This window comes from Mustela nivalis, assembly GCF_964662115.1.
Source record: "Mustela nivalis genome assembly, chromosome: 7".
Taxonomy (NCBI): Eukaryota; Metazoa; Chordata; class Mammalia; order Carnivora; family Mustelidae; genus Mustela; species Mustela nivalis.
The window spans coordinates 118,969,938-118,994,636 of NC_139026.1; the positions used below are offsets into that span (position 1 = coordinate 118,969,938).

At 34.6% G+C, this 24,699-nt stretch overlaps 1 protein-coding gene across 1 annotated transcript in view; it reads right to left on the bottom strand.

Annotated features, from left to right (window-relative positions):
* CCDC7 (coiled-coil domain containing 7) overlaps window positions 1–24,699 on the bottom strand; it is a 431,686-nt gene that overhangs the window by 281,508 nt on the left and 125,479 nt on the right. Inside the window, exons 17-18 of the mRNA XM_082742485.1 lie at window positions 19,449–19,667; window positions 6,952–6,989 (exon numbers count right to left, since the gene is read on the bottom strand). Coding sequence (XP_082598611.1) covers window positions 6,952–6,989; window positions 19,449–19,667 — 257 coding nt within the window. The remainder of the gene's footprint in view (window positions 1–6,951; window positions 6,990–19,448; window positions 19,668–24,699) is intronic.

The following is a 24,699-nucleotide window of genomic DNA, read 5'->3' on the forward strand; positions in this document are numbered from 1 at the left end:
ATACATTCAGCCCCAAGAAAATTGGTCTGCTGGATCCCCTGGCTGCTTTTCTGGTGAAATGAGGGGAAAAGATGCAGCCTAGGTGATATTTCAGATTGTTGTTCTTCCTTCAAGTGGAAGGATAAAGCACCTAAAATTATCCAAATGTGGGCTTTGGAGGTACCAAAGGCTAGAAAAACTACTTTGTAGTTACTCTTTCCTCCAGGTAGAAGAGGAAAAGTTTCAATCAGTTCCTAGTGCCAGAACAAAGCTTTAAATAAATCAAAGGGGGGGAAAGGTGGAGGTAAGGCTTAAAGTCTTAAAGTCTTTTCTTCACCTAGATCTGCTACTGCTATAGCATCACTCTCTTCTTGAATTCCAGCTAGGATCTCCCTGCAGCTCTAATGTTAACCTTATAAATCATAAATGTATTGCTAGCATGAATTTGCAATGAGTAAAAAGAAGAATTTTTTAAGTGGCTTTGTATTTTGTAGCTACTTCATATGGATATATGACAAAAATTGATGTGAAATGCTATAAGTTTTTTTTTTTTAAGATTTTATTTATTTATTTATTTAATAGACAGAGAGAGATCACAAGGAGGCAGAGAGGCAGGCAGAGAGAGAGGGGGAAGCAGGCTCTCTGCTCAGCAGAGAGCCCCATGTGGGGCTCGATCCCAGGACCCTGAGATCATGACCTGAGCCGAAGGCAGAGGCTTAAACCACTGAGCCACCCAGGTGCCCCGAAATGCTATAAGTTTTAATTTCATAAATGCTAGAGGGATCATCCTAATCAGGGGAAGCTGCAAAGAATAAGCGTTAATGGGATTTTGCTGCCAAGGGTGACTTTGAATTTAAATTCTTTGGATATTCCAAATGAAACAATGGGGCAATGGGTGGCTCAGTTAAGAATCTGTCTTAGGCTAAAGTCCTAATCCTGATGTCCTGGGATCCAGGCCATCATCAGGCTCCCCATTCAGTGGGGAGTCTTCTCCCGATCTCCCTGCTTGTCCTCTTTCTCTCTCTCAAAAAAAGAAAACCTTAACAAAAAAAAAACAAAACAAACAAACAAACAAACAAACAAAAAGCCAGCACAACATGAACTGTTAGCAATTTGCACACATTCTAGTATATTGAAGACAGTGGTCAACACTGAAGAAGTACGCTTATTTTCTAGATACATCTCATTAATTTTAAATGACAACACAATCCAGGGCTCTGTTGTCCAAATAAATTTTGGGAAGGGGATCATTATTTGGACAATACCAAAAATAAATATTCTACATATTTTACAAGAAAATTTATTAGCTCTGCAGGCCCCAACCACAAAGGACATCACATCTATACCTGTATCAACATAACTAATTTTAGTTATGTTGTATCAACATAACTGTATCAACATACAGCATCTGCATCAACATAACTAATTTTAAAAGGAAGCTCTTACATTAAGAAGGTATGGAAAAATTGCAGGCATCACAAACACAAGTTTTAACTTTGTATCTGCCATATTCTTCAGACTCACCAGATTATAGGTACATGACATGTAAACTAACTTTTGCTGAATAGAGATTTTGATAATACTTCAAATTATTTGTCAGTTCCTGGGATTTTGAAGTTCATTCCTTTTTCCCACTGCTAATTATCACGGGCTCTTGGCCTATTATTGGTCCTTACAGGGGCAAATTTTCTCCCTTTTCAAACAAACATTCCTGTCCCCATAATGGATCTTATCTAAATCAGTTTCATAAGGTGGTACAAGCCCAGAAAATTCTCTTGAAAAAGTAACTGACTTAACACATCCAATCAAGGGCCAATCCTGGTCCTTAGGACCTTGGTCAAATTAATAAAATATGTCTGTGCACTGGACACCAAACCATTGACTTAGTAAGACCCTTGCCTACAAGATATGCCACCTGACAGGAAAGTATGATTCACTGATCCAACAATTTCTCTCAAAAGTCATAAAATCTATTGAGATACTACATTTGTCCACCAGAATAATGGTAAGTTGTTAAGATCCCAAAGATTTGGACATTCTTCAAAATTAGGTGCATTTCAGGCACTTTTCATAGCCACAGAGTACACTCTTAGATTGAATTATACTTTTACAAACACTCAAGAGCCATTGCTGGGCCCAGTTGCATGGTCAGGCTATTAGGCCACCCAGGACAAAACTATTAAATACGCATACTTTTCTGAGACACCCCCTACCCAAGGAAATAGGTAGAGCAACTTAGTAACAAACTCAATCCTTTTTATTTTTTTTTTCATGCCCACAAGAAGGAACTAAAACCCAAACCTAAAAGGAAAATATCTGATATAAAAAGGTCAATCAAGAATGTATGATCTTCATGTCTATTATGGTCTTGGGCCCATCTCCAATCTATCCCACCATGAAGCAACTAGATGTTTAATAGGGAATTTATACAAAAGACAAAGAAGCCACTGTTGCCCAATGAGCCTATTCTACTTGCCATCTAAGGCAGTCTCTTTAAAAACAACCTCCACAGTGCTTGCTAATCCAGCTTCCCCTTGTTCATAAGTTATAGGCTGCCATACCCTGCAAGAGCCTCTCTGCATTGGTTGAACTCCAGTGTACTTTGGAACTAAAGAGTGAAATAAAAGATTATTTTAATAAATATTATATTCTCATTCTTTTTTTTTTTTACTCCCTACTTTGATCTCCGTATATGAATGACAAAGCAGACTGTTTATGTAAAAGATGGACATTGTCTTTGCATCAGATTCTTTGGCAAACATCCTCTTCTAATCCTGCCGTTGACTTCTAAGAGAAAAATAGTAACTTTGGGGTCTCTGCTGAATTTATCACTCCAAAAACATGACAAGCTGGCTCATCTCCAAGAAGGAATAACAGATCTCAGTTTGTCAGGGTGTGAACATGTCTGACCTTGGGAAATGTTTGGGGGGGATATCAAGGGAGATAATGAATAAATTTCTCTCTTACTGAAGACACTGTACATGTATTGTACAGATATTCCAAAACAGCCTTCTTTGGCAGTCCAGAAAGTAAAGCTTATAAGGTATGAATTTATTTGGTTATGCTGGTTTTACACCTACACCTAACCCAGGGAGGAGGGGACCCAACTAGCAGCTTTCTCCCAGGTAATACTGTAGAAATTGTTGTGATCAAGACAAGGCGACAGCCAGAGCTAATGGAATGACCCATTAGTGAGACCCCCAGACCAAGAAGTAGACAGAGGAAAGACAAATCTCTGTTATGGCATGCCCTGGTAGTTCTCTCCATTCTCCCTTCTGGTGTTTTGGCAGAGCTGGCTCTGCCAAGACTGTTGAATGGAAAATAGCTCTCACTGACACCGGCTACATTAACATACAAAATGCCTACTCCTCCAGTAGCTTCCTTTTTCTAACAAGGCCATTGCCCAAGCAGGAATCTCTCACTGTTATGTGGTTAACTAGGTGCTCTCTAGTCCCTCCTAATTCCTCTATAATTTTGTAGGGTTATGTGATGAGCAAGTCCCCCTCAGGTGCGCTTCCCATGGTGAATTCAATGTACTTCCCTGCAGAATAATGACAGCTCAGGAGTTATTACACTCTTCACTGTTTCTTAGTTTGTAAGGTTTCCTCTATAAAATCTAACTAATGTCTATAACTTGTGCCACAAGTAATATGTTTCTTGCACAACCATTAATTGAGGAAATTTAAAGTCTCCTTTAGGGTTTTCAAAAAGGTAAATCTCCATTTGTAGTATATTTTGTAAAAACTGGAAAGAGGCAAAAAATTGTTAACAGTTTTTTTAATTTCATAATTAAATAATCCCTTTTCTTGATACAGAATATCTTTCTTGACCACCAATCTAAATTAGCCTTCCCCGTGACTCCCTATCAGAAAGGTAGTCATATTCTCTTCATTTATTACTCTCTAAAATTATCTTGTTCATGTATTCTCAATTGTTTTTCTGCCTGTTTTCCCCACTATAATGTAAACATCACAAGAGAAGAAAGCTTATTTGTGTTATTTATCAGTAAATCCCAATGTTCAAAAGAGTACCTGGCATATGAAGCTGAGAACATATGAAGCTGATTGAGTTTAGGGAATAAATGAATGAATAAATTTAATAGCTAATCATCTAATCTATGCGGGAAATGGATATGTATTAATACACTTCCTCTTTTGTATGTTTTTGTGCTTAGAGTTGGGGGTGAGAGAATTGTAGAAAAAAAGATTTATAAAGAAGTAGGTTGGATGCATAACTCTTAAAACACCAAGAAACAGCTTACATTTTCATATATAAAAAGTGTAAATTTCAATGCTATAAAATTAAGAAAAGCTAACACCACGTTTGATGTGAAACACTAAATTATTAATATCTATTGTGTCTGATTAAATACTTGCCACTAACTCATTCCCTAACCAAAACAAATCACTAAATGTTGTAAAGCGCAAAAAAAAATGTACTTTATTGTAATCAATACCATGTGTCTGTTCAGGTGGGATCTCCTTACTTCGCTCCCATCCACTCTCTGAAGGTTTGGGAGACTTTTCCAAAGTATTTCAGAAATTCTATTAGGATCTAAGAAGTAACCCAAAATGAAGTTTTATGAATAATATTGTGCCATGTGCTTAATAGTTTGATTTTTTATTATATTTAGCAATATTAAACCTATAGCTATTAAGGGAAATTCTATAAAATCTATCAAGCTACAACAACCTGATTCATGTCATATCTCCCTTTTATCCTCAGTTTAAACTAAAAAGAAAAAAAATTACTGGTCTTTTCCTGGTACACTGTGTAGATTCTAAACACCCTCGTTTTCGTTTCAACTGTTCAGTCCATCTGTAACACCTGTTCCTCATATTTCCCTGTTAAAATCCAACCCACCTATCTTTCTTAAATTAAATGCTGTTACACTTAGTCCAGCCAGGAATAGCTTTTCCTTCTTTTTGATGCAACTTCTTCGTAACCTTTTATAGAATGCATCTTCTGCATATAAAATACTGCACTTATTTTCGCACATGTTTTGTCTGCCTTACTAGAATATTTAATGTGTCCTATATTCCCTATCATCCTTAGTCCATTATTCCCCATCCAATCCTTGCATTTTCCTACCTCCCAATATTACTCATTAACTGTGACTTATCGGCCTAGTAGAATGGGGGTTGGCAAGAGTAGTAACTCGTGGTAACACTATCATAACCCATCTATGAGATTTTTCCAAAAACTCATAGAAAGTAACTGACACTACCTTATTCTATCTTCATAGAGGCTAGAAATTCTCTTTAAAATACTTTTGTTTAAGCCAATACTTCTACTTCCTGAAATTCAACAAATATACTGTATCAACTTCAGCAGCAGCAACTAAATGTCCAATATTAAAACAGCTTCTATGAAAAGTAATTACTTCATAACAGTGACAAATTATTAGCTTTCCAGCATTTTCAAAGCCTATTACACTTCATGATGTTTTCACAGAAAAACTATAGTAGTGTCCCATGATTTACCATAATCCTAACATGAATATAAGAGTATCATGCTTTGTTTCTATTTCTATAGTTTATAACCTGGTTAATTTCCAATTGAAGTTGAACATAATTACTAATACTTTTTATTACTTTTATTACTTAACTACTTATTACTTAATATTTTTCTCAAATGTTCATAATACTGACCAGATATAATTATAATGTGAAGTGATAAATGACAAGAGCTCTACCCATAATAAGTTTGCAAAGCAACAAATAAATGTCTGTCTTCTCTTGAGATATTAAAAACATACTTTTAAAAATACAATCATTACAGATATTAAAATGGACCTTTTCAAAACTTCTAGCCCTTAATCACAACATTTATTACTTAATTCTTACTAATTCATCCTGGTCTGTAATAAAGAAATATTAGAAATAGTAATCAAGCAGAGAAATGCACATTCCTAGATAGTTCTTTCCTCTTCTCTGCGTGGCAATCAAAGTTAAAAATTTTATATATTAAGCTATGTATAATTAAAGAATAAGTGCCTCATGTATACTGAATTCAAATTCTCAATAATTCAAGTGAATGACTGAAAGGAAACACTGCTGTAGTTTATTCTCACTGAAGATCAACCTAACTCTTATTAACAGAACTTACTGTTCCACTAATCTATCTGGTTCAGGCTTTCTGTTTCCTGACTGGTTTGTGAAAATGTCTGTGAATCATAACATCTTAATCAAACAGACTCACTTACTTATGAACCTGTAAGATTTAATTGGATAAATCAACAAACTTAATTATTTTATGTTCATGCATATGCATATATATAAAGTGATTAAGCAAAAATGAAATGCAAAAAAAAATTTAAGTTAGTTGTTTTATGTATTGAGGTCATGACTTCATGATATAAGATATCCCACTCATAAGTATTTTCCTGAAGATAAATAAAAATTGTTTTCACACAAAAATCATTTTAAAAAAGGGTCGTCATATTTGGGGGTGCCTGAGTGGCTCAGTCAGTTAAGCATCTGCCTTGGGTTCAGGTCATGATCTCAGGGTCCTTCGATCAAATCCTCCAACCCCCAGTCTGGCTCCCTGCTCAGCAGGGAGTCTGCTTCTCCCTCTTCCTTTGTTCCTCCTCTCCATTTGTGTTCTCTCTCAAATAAATAAATAAAATCTTTAACAAGAAATGGATCATGTTCAGTTGCTCACTATCTGAAAATTTAATTGTTGCTCAGGATGGGGGGATGTTGGAGTTTGGAAAGTGGCTTTGTACCATACCTAGTCCTTAGTTAAATTTTTCACTTAAAATTTTCTATTTTCACAGCATCCAATCTGTTGATCTTTGACAACATCTAAAGTTTTAAACATTTTCTATTTAAAATTAGTTTTGAAGAGTAAAATGTTTAAGCAAAAATACAAGTCAAGGAATCTTATGATACTGAATTTAGAAAGGCTATTTTGCCATTTAGGTATATAAAGCAATAAAGATTAGAAAAAGAATATTTTTTAATGTTTTACCTTTTGTCAAGTGGGCTTCCATTTGGGACATTTGAGATCTGTGATAAAAAATATTAAATTTAAATACACTAAGCATGTACAACAAATGTTTTTACTAAATTATCTAGAAAAATATTCAAAAACAGGCTTTTAAATATGATAATTTTATAAGATTAAGGTATCAAAAAAGCTAAGAAATGATCATACCTGGCACTGGAGGAAACACTGTAGAATATGAACTAGTAGTAACCAAAATTATATTTCTTAATGAGTGCAAAGAGGGCTTTATATTGATAGTAAATAAACATTATTTTAAACATATGTACTACATAATTATTTAATTTTTTCAGTATTCTTTTTGAAGTATTTATAATTCAAATGCCAAGAGAATATACTAAAATAGTGGTATTAACACACAGTATACTTACATGATACTTAAATTTTTTTTAATTTAAAAAAATTGTAAAATTATATCGAGAATGCATGCTCAAAATATACTTACTGAGGTGTGTGATCAAAAATAAAAGAAACCAATGACCTCAAGAGTATGATTTTATTAATAACTTATATCCCTTGGGAAGATAACATGTTTTTCTATAGCATAATGAGGATTCTAGATTTTATCCCAGGCCTGAATTTTACCTAACTCAGTTTCCTTCATACAGAGATTAGTTAGCTTTATCTTTACTCACCTGTGTCAAAGATTTCCGATGTTCAACAAACTAATTTTCTTTTCTTAAGGCACATTATCGGTCTATATCTCTAAGCTCCTCCTACAGTTAAATGTGATAAATTAATTATGAGAGGAAGTGGTGTGTACCACACTTCCAGCTGGGTCAGTGAAAACTGACTCATATTTGGTTTTCTATCTTCTTCTCTAGTAGCTGGATTTCTATGCCCAATGTGGCCCAGAAAGTCAATGTCAAATGGCAAAAACTCCATATGCCAGTATACCTGAATGACTGTGTAGAGCAGGACTCCCTAACACAAACATAGACTCTGAACTTCCTGGAAATATTTACATGAGGAAATAATTTTCTATTGTATGTGAGCCATTACACGTTCTGGGCCTACAAGTGACAAGAGTTAGCCTATATGTTAAGAAATATAACACCATGGGTTTTCATATGGACTACACAGATAACTAGATATAACTGAAGGAAGATAAAACCTAATATTCAGATAGTGCTTCATGATATTCAAAAGCATTTGATAAACACTATCTCATTTTACTCTACCATGTTTATAAAGTATTATCAAACTCCTATAACTAAGGGTTTCAGCTCCTGACATATAGGAATGATAATAGGTCTTACCCTAACCTCTAATTAAAAAAAAAATGATAATAGGTCTTACCCTAACCTCTAAACTCCTATTCCAATAAGCAACTTTAAAAACAGATACAAAAACAAAGAAGAACTACTTCTCACATATGTCATTAAGATACACATATGACAGACCTTTTTGTGTAATGTAACCTAATGTCCAGTAGTAAGACTTCTAAATATTTTTCTTTCACTCTTTTTAAATTTTAAGTTTGGATCACCAGTAGCACAGGGTGATAACCTGGTTTCCCTATGAAGCCAGGCCCAAGAATACTGGGAGCATACCACCTCATTTGAGAAAACCCTCTCTTGATATTAGAAATATCACAACTCCACAGCCAAACGAAGCATTGTAATGCCTAAGACAGTTATATCAGCAAAAAAAAAAAAAAAAAGAAAGAAAGAAAAGAAATATATTTATAGTTATAATATATAGGTAAGACCTTATGAATTATAGGATCAATACAAAGCAGTTCTTTTCTTTCTGACCACTGAAGACCAAACTGCTTCACTTAGCATTCAATTCAATGGTTTTCACAATCAATCTACTTGAAGGTAGTCTCCAAAATAACTTCCAGTGATCCTTGTTTCATGGCATTCATGCCTGTTGTATTTCCCTCTGCTGTGTTTGGACTGGCCTTGGTGACTACTTCCACTTCTAATGAAATGGCAAAAGTGATAGGATATCACTTCTGAGAGTAGATTCTAGCTTCCTCCCTCCCTCCCTGATGCTTTCCCTCCTTTTCTCCCTGTTTCTGCCCTTGCTTCCATGTTGTAAGTGGCTTTATGGAAAGGCCTCCCTGGCAAGGAACTGATGTCTCCAAGCAATATCCAGCAAATATCTGAGGCCCAACAAGAGTTATATGAGTATATACTGAGCCCAGAAGTATATCCTCCTCCAGTTAGGTGTTGAGACAAATGCAGCCAAGGCCGACATTGACACTGATAATCTGATTTTATGACTTCAACTACTGCCCAACTCTTGTTTTTCTTTAACAATTATAGTTCTGTGACTCAGATAGGATTAGATTCTTCACCAGACTCCAGAACACCCATCCAGGACCTCAATTTTTGCACATTTTTTAAGCCTTTGTTTTCACTCATGGCTGACTGATTGAGGATCCATTGGTGAGTTCAACTCCTAAACCACTGTTCTATGCAAATGTCCACTGAAACTAGTAGGGACAGATTTTTATTCTTAAGATTCTGAGTATACTCCAAAATCTGGTTAGGTTAGCGATTCAAAGAGGCCCATGTACCCAAAAGTTTATAGCAGCAATGTCCACAATAATCAAACTATGGAAAGAGCCAGCCTCCATTTATAAGAGGCTAATCTCTAAAGAACATAAGCTATGCTTGAGTCCTAGGTTTTCTGTTTAAGTATAAAGGTACCATTAGTTAAGAACGTGGGAGCTTTTCAATTGATTGAAAACCTTTGAAACCCATTACTAATGCTTCTCCTTCCTCTTTTTATCACCTTCAATCTCTAGTAATGTTCTCTTGAATCCTTTCGTAGGTCCCTCCTTAACCACTAACCTCCCTCATCCTTCTGCCTCCCCTGCCAGACTTTCCCTTTCCCACTTGAGTCCCTCAGTTCCCTATAGTCACTTAAACATTAAACCCCCATACTCCCTATGAAGAGACTCAACAGAGTCAGAGCACCAAAAGCAACCATTTCAGACTGAAATGAGAGAAAGATGCTATTTGGAAAAAAAAAAAAGAAAAAAATTTTTTTAAAAAATTAGCATTCTGTTCACTTGATGAGGCAGATAGCCACTAGACCTCTTCTTGGTCACTCACCTAAAACTCAGTCCACATCTCCATGAGATTACATATCAAGGGGCGCCTGGGTGGCTCAGGGGATTAAGTCTCTGCCTTTGACTAAAGTCTTGATCTCAGGGTCCTGGGTCCCACACTGGGCTCTGTGCTCAGCAGGGAGCCTGCTTCCCTCTCCCCCTCTGCCTCTCTGCCTACTTGTGATCTCTTTTTCTGTCAAATAAATAAATAAATAAAATCTTTAAAAATAGAAATAAAAAATCAAAGCAAAAAAAGTCTCCTCCAGAAATATTGACAAACATGTAATCTCAGCTTATGCTAGTTGCCAGAAACACAATTCAAATAAAAATATAAAGTGAGCACTGGGTGTGGTGCAAAAACAATGAATACTGTTATGATGAAAAGAAATAAAAAAATATTTTAAAAAATGGATTGCTTCAAAGTCACAGGATACAAAACTGATGCACTACTGCATTTCTATACACTAATCATGAAGTGGCAGAAAGAGAAATCAAGGAAATCAATCCTGTTTACAATTGCATCAAAAACCATAAGATAGGGGTGCCTGGGTGGCCCAGAGGGTTAAAGCCTCTGAGTAAAATCTCGGGTCATAATCCCAGGGATCCCTGGGATCGAGCCCTGTGGCGGGCTCTCTGCTCAGTGGGGAGGCTGCTTCCCTTCCTCTCTCTCTACCTGCCTCTCTGCCTACTTGTGATCTCTGTCTGTTAAATAAATAAAATAAATAAAATCTTAAAAAAAAAAAAGATATCTAGGAATAAACCTAACCAGGCATGTAAAAGATCTGTATTCTGAAAACTATAAAAAAACGTATGAAAGAAATTGAGAAACACAAAAAGAAATGGGAAAACATTCCATGCTTATGGACTGGAAGAACAAATATTGTTAAAATGTATATGCCATCCAAAGCAATCTACACATTCAACATAATCCCTATGAAAATACCACCAGAATTTTTCAGAGAGCTGGAACAAACAATCCTAAAATCTGTAAAATCTGAAAAGACCCCAAATAGCTAGAGGGATGTTGAAAAAGAAAACCAAAGCTGGTGGCATCACAATGCCACACTTCAGGCTCTAGTACAAAGCTGTGATCATCAAGACAAAATGGTACTGGCACAGAAAGAGACATATAGATCAATGGACCAAAATAGAGAACGCAGAAATGGATCATCAACTCTACAGTCAGCCAATCTTTGACAAAGCAGGAAAGAATACCCAATGGAAAAAAGATAGTCTCTTAAAAAAAAGTGTTGGGGAAATTGGACAGCCATATGCAGAAGAATGAAATGGGACCATTTCCTTATACCATACTAAAAAATAAATTCAAAATGGATGAAAGACCTAAATGAGAGAAAGAAAACCATCAAAATCCTAGGGAAGAACACAGCTAGCAACTTTTCTGACCTCAGCCACAGAAACTTCTTCCTGAACACCTCTCCAAAGGCATGGGGAAAAAAAAGGAAAAATGAACTGTTAGGACTTCATCAGGATAAAAAGTCTCCTCACAGAGAAGGAAAAAAAACGAACAAAACTAAAAGGTAACCTATGGAATGGGAGGAGATATTCACAAATGACATATCAGATAAAGGGCTACTATACAAACTCTATAAAGAACTTATCAAACTCACCACCCAAAAAACAAATAATCCAGTCAAGAAATGGGTAGAAGACATAAGTGGACATTTCTCCAAAGAAGAAACACAAATGGCTAACAGACACATGAAAAAATCATCACTCAGCATCAGGGAAATACAAATCAAAATCACAATGAAACCAGTTCACACCAGTCAGAATGGCTAAAGGAAACAACTCAGGAAGCAATCAGATGTTGGTGAGGATGTGGAGAAAGGGGAATCCTCTTACACAGTTAGTAGGAATGCAAACTCGTGCAGCCACTCTGGGAAACAGTATGGAGTTTCCTCAAAAAGTCAAAACCAGAACTACCCTACAAACCAGCAAGTGAACTACTAAATATTTATCCAAAGGATACAAACATAGTGATTCCAAGAGGCCCATGTAACTATGGAAAGAGCCAGCCTCTTTCCAAAGTTTCTAGCAGCAATGTCCACAATAATCAAACTATGGAAAGAGCCCAGATATCCATTGACAGATGAATGGGTAAAGAAGATATGGGGTGTGTGTGTGTGTGTGTGTGTACACATTATATATATGTGTGTGTACACACACACACACACATACACATATATAATGGAATATTATTCAGCCATCAAAAAGAATGAAATCTTGCTATCTGCGATAATGTGGATGGCACTAGAGGGTATTAGGTGAAGCAAAATAAGTCAGAAAGACAAATACCATATGATTTCACTCATATGTGGAATTTAAGAAACAAAAAAGAGGAATATAGAGGAAGAGAAGGAAAAATAATACAAGATAAAAACAGAAAAAAACAGAGGGAGGCAAACCAAAAGAGACTCTTAATTATATGGAAAAACTGAGGGTTGCTGGAGGGGAGATGTGTAGGGGTTAGGGTAGTTGAACAATAAGGAGGGTATTTGATGTAATGAGTAGTGGGTACTATATGCAAATGATGAATCACTAAATTCTATCCTGAAACTAATAATACACCATATGTCAAGTAAATTGAATTTAAATTTAAAAAATGAATTGCTTCATACATGCCAAACACAGCAGCTTAAAAAAAAGAGGAATGAACCATATGTTTAATTATTTAGCTCCTTTGCATCTGTGATATATTTGATACTTAACTGATTTATTAGCAAGAAAAATAGTAAAATGAGGACTAGCTTTGACTTCCGATATAATTTTCATGAGCAATTCAAGCATAATAGTTAAAAATAATTAAATAGATAAAAATGGAATAAAAGTTTAAAAGTAAACTTTTCAACAATAATTATATTTCATAACATAGCTACTTTAAAAGTTTTAAAAATATTTTTGGTAACGTGAAACTTTAAAAAGCTATACTAAGTTATATAATTGTCATTGATGAGCTAGATCATTTCCAAGTAAGATAAAATATTGAAACATTAATTGCCAAACACAAGTTGAATGGATTTTTAAAAGAAAAAGTGGTGCAAAAGGAATCTTAGAAAGGGAAATTTATGTATGACCAAGCTAGGTAATATTGGAATGGATTTATTTATATTTTTTAAGGTGCATTAATATCAAAAGTACATTAGTACAAAACTAGGATTCTATTTTGTCCCTGTTGAAAGGACAGTTTTCTTGGACTGATGATCTTCTCTTGGTAAGAGATTATGAAAGGTTTTTCTTTATCTCTTCAGGCATCTGCCTAAAAAACAATAATCCGTGTTGTATCAAAATAATTTCCTGTACTTCATATTGTCCTTATCAATTATTGAATCACTTAAGAAAATCAAATCTCAATATTGAAAAGCTATGGGTTGTTTTTTTTTTTTAACAATCAAGTAACCTTCTATATTTACCTTTTAAATATTTTATTGTTACATTTGTTAAATAACTAAATAAACTGTGATCCTATTTTGTCAAATATTCAGACCTTTTAATGTTTAACAATATCCCCAAATCAAATGCTAAATGAAGTCTTTTGACCTCAAACTATTTTTAAAATTTCCCAGAGGGTCCCTGGAAAATCTCAAAAGGATGTCTTTCACCTTGTAAAAGAGAGGTTTAATTATATTTATGCAGTATATTAAACCATGTGGAAAATACTGTCAAATAAGATAAACCATCATAAGTTATGTATGTATGGCTACATGTTACTAATATAAGTATTCCAGAAATTGTCTGAAGTTCTTGAAAATTTTCAGTACCTTCACTGTCTGCTTATTATGTTAAAATATTTTATGTCATAGAAAAATATCCTTGTCAATTCCACTGCAATGAATTCTCAACAGATTTTTATCTTGACCATTCTGTTATTTATCATTCACAGACAGTTATTGTTTTACTTTCATTCTTTTCTGAAAGTGTTTATAATCAGCTACAGGTGAGAATGCACCATGATGATGGTACCACTTGAGTGACTTTGAGACCATGCTACTGGACTAATAAGAATTTCAGTAACTAATAAAGAAACTAATGGATTAATAAAACTGCTAACACAAGATCAAGTAGAACAAGAACTGAACTAATAAGAAAGGGCTGAATAAACTGATGAGGATGATTAATTTTTTCGATGACCCTTTGAAACATAGCTGCTTCCTGATTTTTTTTTTCAGATTTAAGGAAATATTCTTCTCTATTGTCTTAAGCTATCTATAACTTGCAGCAGTTTGATAAAGTATACTTTGGGAACAAAGATTGAATTACTTTTTCTCTCTAATCTAAACCCTCTAAATTTGGAAACTCTTTTTAGTATTCTTATTTCTATGGCAACATAGTTATTTGCATAAGTAAAATAGGAATCTGTTCTCTATGAAACAGAACACAATTGGGAACATTGGTTATATTACCAAGAATTTGACTGCTGGGTCACATTTGAGAATGATGTAAAAAATCAGATATGGCCAGGCTGCCTTAAGAAACTAAGGTTGATTTTATGGAGCCAATAAAGCCTCCTTCAAAAATCTGCCCAGTATCTTTCTTATATGGTTTCTGACCATACAGATGAGCAAGGAAAGCTACTTCCTGGCAGGCTCAGGAATCTCAGGATATCTTGGAGACCTCTAGAAAAGAGGAATTCATCCAAGTCTGTAGATATTGTCTTGGAAGCCTGATTGAGAATCCTTGGTTTGGCTTCCTAGCCTCAAGAAGTTTCTAAAAGTCCAACCTGCAATTTCTTATGAAAAATTCCAGCAAAGCAAACACAAATGACCTATGTGGTCAGTTACTATTCTTGCTGCACTTGTATAAATGATCAAGTCAATTTTAATGAGATGATTTATATTATAAATGAATCTTTCTTACTTTATCTTTGCTAGAACTGGTAAGGATCACAGATAAATTATGTTTAAATGAAAAACATACCATTGTGGGTGTTTAATTTTAGTCCTATTCATTGTTTTTAAGTCTTTATTATCCACCTATGAACTACACTAAATCCAGAACTCTAGTTTCCTCTACCTGGTTACAACTTTTCAAGTTAATGTTTCAATTTTTCTGCCTTTTGACTTAAAATCACTGAGAACAAGAACTGCCCTTTCCCTGAAGGTCTCCAAGCTGAAGCTGGAAGGCTCCATAAACTTCAAGAAAATCACCATGACAGATTCATGATAGATCATGAATGAGTAGCCTTATTGCCTGCTGATTGTGTGGGCCTCTTAGAAAGTTCACTGGAATACCCAATGCCATCTCCAAAGATATTCAAATCACAATATCTAGAAATCTTCTTGACTGGCCTCCCTCTAGATTCAGAAACTGAGTTTTTAACTATTAATCTTTGTTTTTGCTTTCATAGAAACTTTTGCCATTACATGCTTGACTTCTAGCACCACTGAGCAAATAGCCTCTACCACCAAGTCCCAACAGATGATTCAGCTAGTCTGTAATGAACAAAAAGTGACCAAGTAAGAAATGGGCTTAAGAACATCACTTCTTTCTTTGAACATGATAGGGGGTTGATAAAGATTCTTTGCTTGACCAAACTTTTAGGTTCTTGAAACTTCCCCTAAGTCCATTTGTGCACTTCCTTTTAAAATCCAGGTTTAGTAAGAACCCTGGTAAGTCAATTTAGCAACAGTGCCCCATTCTCCATGATTGATCTCCCTTCCCCGGGTGATAGCTGATCACCTTTTAAAAAAATATATTATTTAGTTAGTTAGTTAGTTATTTGACACAGAGAGAGAGAGAGAGAGAGAGCCCAGCAGAAGGAGTGGGAGAGGGAGAAGCAGGCTCCTACTGAGCAGGGAGCCTGACACAGGGCTAAATCCTAGGACCCTGGGATCACGACCTAAGCCAAAGACATTCACTTAACTGAGCCACACAGGTACCCCTATAGATGATCACTCTTGCCTATCATCAGCAAAGATCCTATTAGGGCAGTTCAGCAAGAATCTTCCTTTCACCCCCAATGTTGCCCTTAGTAATTTTTCATTGACCATCAACCTACTCTTTGGCTATAAATTTCTACTTCCCCATGGTGTACTAGGAATTGAACGCAGTTTTATACTGAGGTCTCTTTTCTCCTACTTCAATGGATTTAAATAAAAACTGTTTTTACACTTGACTGCCTAGCTCTGACTTTTCTTTGATAACTGTCTGATTGCAACTTTGTGAAAGACCATGAACTAGAGGACCTAGCTAAGCCTTCTTTTTGGATTTCTGACTCACAGATACTGTGAAATAGTACATGTTTGTTGTCTAAGCCCCTAAGTTTTGGAGTAATTTATTATATACCCAAAAGATAACACACGGGCCCCTGGGTGGCTCAATGGGTTAAAGCCTCTGCCTTCAGCTCAGGTCATGGTCTCAGTTCATTTTAGGACATGATGAATTCTAGCTGCTGTGGACCATTCTAGAAGGTAAATTAAGTTGTTTGAAAGATAATGGGCCTAGAAATTAGGTGATATCTGGGTTAGAGAAATAAGATTTATTTGGCACTGAAAGCCATAAAAGTACATAAGCGTGCTCCGAAAGAGAGAAAACTCAGAGAAACACCACAGTTAAAGAATGGACAGCACAAAACACAGTACCAGAAAAATATATAGGGAACAAAATAATTACTCTGTCTCTAAATCAAAATGCAGACTACATTAAAAAGAAATAAATGGTCAGGGGGAACCTGGGGGGCTCAGTGGGTTAAGGCTCTGCCTTTGGCTCAGGTCATGATCCCAGGGTCCTGGGATCAAGCTCCACATCAAGCTCCTTGCTCAGCAAAGAACTTGCTTCTCCCTCTCCCTTTGCCTACTACTCCCCCTGTTTATGCTTGCTCTCTTTGTCAAATAAGTAAATAAACAAATAAAGAAAAGAGAAGAAAAAGAAAAAAGAAAGGAAAAAGGAAAAGAAAAGAAAAAGAAATGGTTGTGGTGTCTGGGTGGCTCAGTCAGTTAAGCATCTGCCTTCTACACAGGTCATGATCCCAGGGTCCTGAGACTAAGTCCCACATTAGGCTCCCTGCTCAGTGAGGAGTCTGCTTCTCCTTCTCCATCTGCCCCTTCCCCTGCTACTGCGCGCTCTCTCTCTCTCTCTCTCTCTCTCGTTCGCTCTCTCTCAAATAAATAAATAAATTCTTAAAAAAAAAAAGAAATCATCAAACATGATCAAATACTACTAAGAGAGTAAGTGGGATAAGAGTATAAAGCATCCTTCAGAATGAGATCAAGTAGATTTGTTGTGACCTTGGCAAAAATAGTTTTAATATAGTGCTTGGGGGGAAAAGATTACAGTTAAATGGAGAATTACAATAAGAATATAGAGACAGTGAGTTTGAATGACTTCTAGTCCATCAAAAACTTCAGTAATGATTTCTGTTTCAAAAGCACCCAGTATTTAATAAGGATTGTTAAACTGAATAAATAAGAAGAGAGGTGAGTGTTAATCCATTTATAATACCACTGAAAGCAAAAATCACTTGCCCAGGTTGAAGATGACAAAGTTATCTGGTAAAATGCTTTGGATAATGAAGTTGCTCTTTCAAATTCATCTTACTCCTTATTTTTTTAAAGATTATTTATTAATTTATTTGGCAGAGAGAGAGAGAGATCACAAGTAGGCAGAGAGGCAGGCAGAAGGAAAGGGGGAAGCAGTCTCCCCACTGCGCAGAGTGCCCGATATGGGACTCGATCCCAGGATCCCAAGATCACAACCCAAGCCAAAGGCAGAGGCTTAACCCACTGAGCCATCCAGGTGCCCCCAAATTCATCTTACTTTTTAACTTAATGTTTTCTATTTAACTTGTCATATATAACAGCCTTATTTTGGATTTAGGGGAATAAAAAAACACTAAGCCTATTAGCAAAGTTAGGTTTCAAATGCAGCCACAGAGAAAAGCAAGGAAGATATCCTGACGTGATTTTGAAGCCAGAAAGACCTCGGTCTGAAGTCTAATTCGACATTACTATGATGCTGCATAGTTAATTTTTAGGCTCCAGTTTCATCTTCAAAATCAGGGTGCTGATAGCTATCTTACTTATTTCTTACTATGTAAATGATTAGCATCTATTACTTATTCTGTATATGACTAGCACATATACATAAAATCACCAGCATATTTTATAATGATAGAGGATATAAAGTGACCAGCACATTTTAAATTGTGTTGCCACACTTTATCTTTGCCTTAAGCCAGTTCACAGAAACCTGGATTTCTAAAAACTTTGCTTTTGTATTCAATCTAGCACAGAAAAAACAAAAACCAAAAAAAAACTCTACTAACCATAATAATTTCCTTTTCACCAAGAGCAATTTTTTCATTTTTTATTTTTTCAAGAAGAAGCTGACACAATTTGCAATTAAAATTATATATAATGGGTTAAATATGTGTTGGGGATTAAGGAGCGCGCTTGTGATGAGCACCGGGTGTTACATGTAAGAGCTGAATCACTACATTGTATGCCTGATATTAACATTACACTGTATGTTAACTGGAATTTAAATAAAAACAAAAAATTATATTTAAAAAACATTAAAATAAGGAAAAATTACTGGGTGATGATAGTCTCCTTAAAAAAAGTTAGAGTATTAGCTTTTAATTTTACTTTATTATTATTATATGCTAGTTTACTATGCTATCTCTACTACAAACTCTTATTCTGAAAACAAAAAGGAAGGACACTAAAGAATATAAAATACTATTAAAGAAATAAGAGACCTGATAAGACCTATCCTGCTAGAACAAGGAAAAGCATAATAATATTCTCAACCATTTTGCTTTACTTCTTTAACTCTTCCCATTACTTGTCAATAAAGTTGCTTATGTATACACTGTTATTTTCTTCCAAGGCATAGATTAATAAATCTGAATGTTCAAGAAAGAGCTTCTGAATCCACTGTGTAACACAAACAAAAATACATTTTTTCAAGAAATTTTCCTCACAAATAGCTACCCTTGTAGTGAGCAAAGCATAACATACGTACTTAAACAAATCTCTGTGTTGTACACGAGAAACTAATACAGTGTGTGAACTGCACTAAGTAAAAAAATAAATTTAAAAATGTTTTCCCATGGTTTTGCATTTATATTTAATTTTATTAATTTATAGTAAAATATCTTTGGTCTAGGAACTCCTATTTTTTCTAGCTCTCAAATCTCGGGTGTTTATATCATCATTCAAAATCAATGCATATCTAATTTACAAATTTGTATTGAAGAAAATGAATTGCTATAACTAAAGTTACCTTTAGCAAGGCAAACAGTCTAAGCAAAGAAACAGGGCATAGAAATTTTTTAAAAATAATATATACAAATGAAGTAAACAACAATATAAAAGATAATCTTACAGCAAAGATCACTGTTTTTCTGTCTTCTACTCTATTTCCGTAATTTCCTTACCTGTAGATGTTCTTGGAGTTTAGAACTTGTCTTTTGTTCACCTGAATCTGTAACTACTGATTTCTTTGTTCCTCTCTCCAACGGTATATCTTTTGAATCTTCAACTTTTATTTTACTAATACCCATTTCCATTTTTGTCTTGGTCTTCCCTTCACTTTTAAGTGATTCTTTCCCTTGATTTAGGAAATAGTCAAGTTGATGCTTAGCTCTTTCAGCTTCCTATTTTTAAAAAAGTAATGATTTATCAAGATTTATGTGTGACTTTTTTGGTCAATATTACAACTTTCAAGAAGACTATGTTCATGTCCACATTACTTCTCAGCTTTATTTTTACTAAATTGGAGGAAGCTAATTAAACCACTGATATAATCCAAAGTTTAATCCATAGATTAAAATTAAAAACAGTGAAGAAATGCCTTCCACATTGAGGGCTATTTTTATATCCCAGGAATATCCCCTATTATTTTTTTAAAGCTCTAATTATTATAGAGGCATAATAAAAGTGAATAAAAGATATACATAAAAAAAGGGGATAGAATGCAACCAGGGTAATTAATATGTATAATATCAAATAACTTTAAAAATGTGGAAAATAATTTATTTCTCCAGAATATAAGGTCTTTAAATGCCACTTTTAATAATTTTTTATTTAGATCAACAAAAATAAAGTTCACAAATAATCTTACCACAAACAGAAAACTCACTGTTAACATTTGATATATATCCTTTCTCATTATTTCTAAATATAATCAGTGCATATATGTATTTTTAAAATTTGTATCTATACTATCCTACTATACATACATGATATGCTTTTTACTAAATAAAGTCATAGATATGTTCCAATGATAATAAATGTACATCTAAATCTGAATAGAAAATAGAAGTACATTTAATAGTATACTTTTATTTTGCAAATTTCTTACTAAGAACATATTGGTAATTTTAAAATGTTGGTATTAAAATTTTTTATATTATACATACCTGTACAAAATCTCTGTACATTCTTTTCTTCTTTATGATAAACTTTAGTAACTGCAATGATTCACTGAAAAGCCTATGTTGTCCCAAAACTTTTGCTATATATTTTCTAGAGAAGTATTAATTCATGGTAATAAAATTATATAAAAGAGTACTTAGTTCAGGATATAGCCACAAATATTAGATATTTCTGCTCCAAAAATTTTTACTGAAATGGCAGGTAAAAAAAAAAATCTATTCCACTGTTATTTTAAAGTTGCATTTATCTGATAACTAGTGAGGTTGAATATATTCATATGCATTTATTGCCCTTATGTGTTTCTAGGTTATGACCTGCCTGTTTGTATCTATTTGGGGGAATATTTGGTGGAAGGGCATTCATATTTTTTATAGATTTGTAGAAGATCTTCATATAAAACATTCTGTTAAGAATTTGCATTTATCTTTATATCTCACAGATCTTTTATCATACAAAAGTTTTAAATTAATAATAACCAAATATATTGCAATATTCCTTTGCAGTATGATGCTTAGAAAATCTTGCTCTAGCCAAGACCATGTCTGTTACCCAGAGTTTCTTCTATAACATTTTCATACTCCATTTATTAATTTTGGATCTTAAATCATTCTGCAACTTATTTTGATATATGTCACAAACTATTGCATGAGAACTACTTATTCATAGCAGTTTATTTTTTGTGACTGTTTTGTCTTTCTATAAAAAAGTTTCAACAACTAAAACTGTAATATACTAAATTATTACATTCCTTTGAATCTGTCTCTGGATTTTTTTATTCAGCACTAAGTCCAGAACCACATTGCTTTAGTTATTATAGTGTAACATTACACATTATCTTTGAACCACCAAATCCTTATCATTCTTTTGTATTTTAACCAGTTGCTTATCTCAATATATCTTTTGTCTTCCTGATAATTGTCAAACTCAAAAATAATTCTGTTTATATCCAGAAATAAACTCCTTTAAATCTATATATCAATTTGGAAGATACTGAAAACTGAAATATTTATAATACTGAACCTTCAAAACCAAAAATATAAATTTCTATTTCTTCACTATTCATCTATATTCCTCAGTAAACTATGTTTTTCTTCATTAAAAAAATTATTTTTTGTTAAATATGCTACTCTAGCATTATAAATAGAATCATCCCTACACACGAAAAAATGCTCAATATTGCTTGACATCAGGGAAAAACAAATCAAAACCACAAAGAGATACCACCTCATACCAGGCAGAATCGTTAAAATTAACAAGTCAGGAAACAAGAAATGTTAGCAAGGATACAGAGAAAGGGGAACTGTCTTACATCATTAGTGGGAATGCAAGTTGGTGCAGCCTCTCTGGAAAATAGTATGGAGTTTCCTCAAAAAAGTTAAAAAAAAAAAAAAAAAAAAAAAAGAGCTACTCTAAAACCCAGCAATTGCACTACTAGGTATTTACCCAAAGGATACAAAGGTAGTGATCCAAAGGGGCACCTGCACCCCAATATTTATAGCATCAATGTCCACAACCCAAACTATGAAAAGAACCCAGATGTCCATTGACAGATGAGTGGGTAAGAATATGTAGTATATATAGACAATGGAATATTGCCTAGTCATCAAAAAGGACGAAATCATACCATTTACAATGACATGGATGGAACTGGACAGTATTATGCTAAGTGAAATAAGTCAGTCAGAGGGGCGCCTGGGTGGCTCAGTGGGTTAAGCCGCTGCCTTCGGCTCAGGTCGTGATCTCAGGGTCCTGGGATGGAGCCCCGCATCGGGCTCTCTGCTCAGCAGGGAGCCTGCTTCCTTCTCTCTCTCTACCTGCCTCTCTGCCTACTTGTGATGTCTCTGTGTCAAATAAATAAATAAAATCTTTAAAAAAAAAATAAGTCAGTCAGAGAAAGACAATTATCATATGGTTTCACTCATATATCATAGAGGAAGGGAGGGAAAAATAAAATAAGATGAAATCAGAGACAGACAAACCATAAGAGACTCTTAACTATGGGGAAAAAACTGATGGTTGTTGGAAGGGAAGTGGGTGGGGAGATGGGGTAAATGGGTGATAGGCGTTAAGGAGGCACTTGATGGAATGAGCACTGGGTGTTATATGCAACAGATGATAAAGTCTACATCTGTAAATAATGGTATACTATATATTAACTAAATGAATTTAAATAAAATAAGTAAAATAAATAAATAAGTAAATAAATAGAATCCTCTCCAATATGGTTTCTAAATGGTTGTTTTGGATAAAAAGGAAGGCTATTGCTTTTTTTTCCTTTTCTTTTAATTTTAACTCCAGTGTAGTTAACACACACTGTTACAAATGGTGATATACCATATATTACTCAGTGCCCATCAAGATAAGTGCATTTTTGTCTTGCTAATTTTGGCCATTCTAACTGGTGTAAGGTAATATCTCAATGTGGTTTTAATTTGAATCTCCCTGATGGCTAGTGATGATGAACATTTTTTCATGTGTCTGATAGCGATTTGTATGTCTTCATTGAAGAAGTGTCTGTTCATATCTTCTGCCCATTTTTTGAAGAGATTATGCTGAGTGAAATAAGTCAAGCAGAGAGAGTCAATTATCATATGGCTTCACTTATTTGTGGAGCATAACAAATAGCATGGAGGACATGGGGAGTTAGAGAGGAAGAGGGAGTTGGGGGAAAATGGAAGGGGAGGTGAACCATGAGAGACTATGGACTCTGAAAAACAATCTGAGGGGTTTGAAGTGGCTGGGAGGTAGGAGGTTAGAGTACCAGGTGGTGGTTATTGTAGAGGGCACGGATTGCATGGAGCACTGGGTGTGGTGCAAAAATACTGAATACTGAATAATGAATATGCTGAAAATAAATAATAAATAAATTTAAAAAATAATAAAATTTTTTAAAATGGTTAAAAATTTAAAAAGAAAAGATAAGTGCATTCTTTTCTTAAATTTTAATTTGCACTTTTTTTTATGTTATGTTAGTCACCATATAGCACATCATTAGTTTTTGATATAGTGTTCTATGATTCATTGTTTTCCTGTAACACCCTGTGCTCCATGCAATTCATGCCCTCCTTAATACCCATCATCAGGCTCACCCCACCCCCCTCCCTGCTAAAACCCTGTTTGTTTCCCAGAGTCCATAATCCCTCATGGTTCATCTCCTACTCTGATTTCTCCCCCTTCATTTTTCCGTTCCTTCTCTTAATGCCCTCCATGCTATTCCTTATGTTTCACAAATAAGTGAAATCATATGATAATTTACTTTCTCGGTTTGACTTATTTCACTTAGCATAATTTCCTCCAGTCCCATCCATGTTGATGCAAACTTGGGTATTCATTCTTTTTGATGGCTGAGTAATACTCCACTGTGTATACGAATCACATCTTCTTTACCCGTTTGTCTTTTGAAGGGCATCTTAGCTCTTTCCAGAGTTTGGCTACTGTGGGTATTGCTGCTGTGAACATTGGGATACACGTGGTAAGTGTACTCTTAACCCCTTTCAAATATTTCACCCATCTTCCCACCCACCTCACCTCTGGTAACCAAATGTTTGCTCTCTAAAGGTAAGAGTTTGTTTCTTCTTGTTTCTTGTTTCTCTCTCTCTCTCTCTCTTTTTTTTTTCTTTTTTTAAAGTTGATTTGAGAGAGAGAGCACAAGTGGAGGGAAGAGGCAAAGGGAGAGTGAGAAGCAGGCTCCCCACTGAGTAGAGCCTGACATGGGTCTGAACACAGGGTCCTGGGATGAAGACCTGAGCTGAAGGCTCCTACTTAACTGACTGAGCCACCCAGATGTTCCTGTTTGTTTTGTTTTTTAAATTCCACATGAGAGTGAAATCATACAGTAACTGTCTTTGATGGCCTTATTTTGCTTAGCATTAGACTTTCTATTTCCATCCACATTGTTGTAAATGAAAAGATTTTGTTCTTGTTTATGGCTGAATTATATATTTATACATAACATATATGTAACATATATTATGTAATATATATGAAACATACATATATACATAACATATATTATGTAACATATACATATATGTAACACATATGAATATATAACATATATGTATATATATTATATATATTATATATATATAGAGAGAGAGAGAGATCTACAGATACATCTCTCTCTCTATATATATATATATATATAAAACATCTTCTTTATCAACGGACATTTGGGATGCTTCCATAGTTTGGCTATTGTAAATAATGCTACAATAAACATAGAGGTTCTCATATCCCTTTGAATTCCTG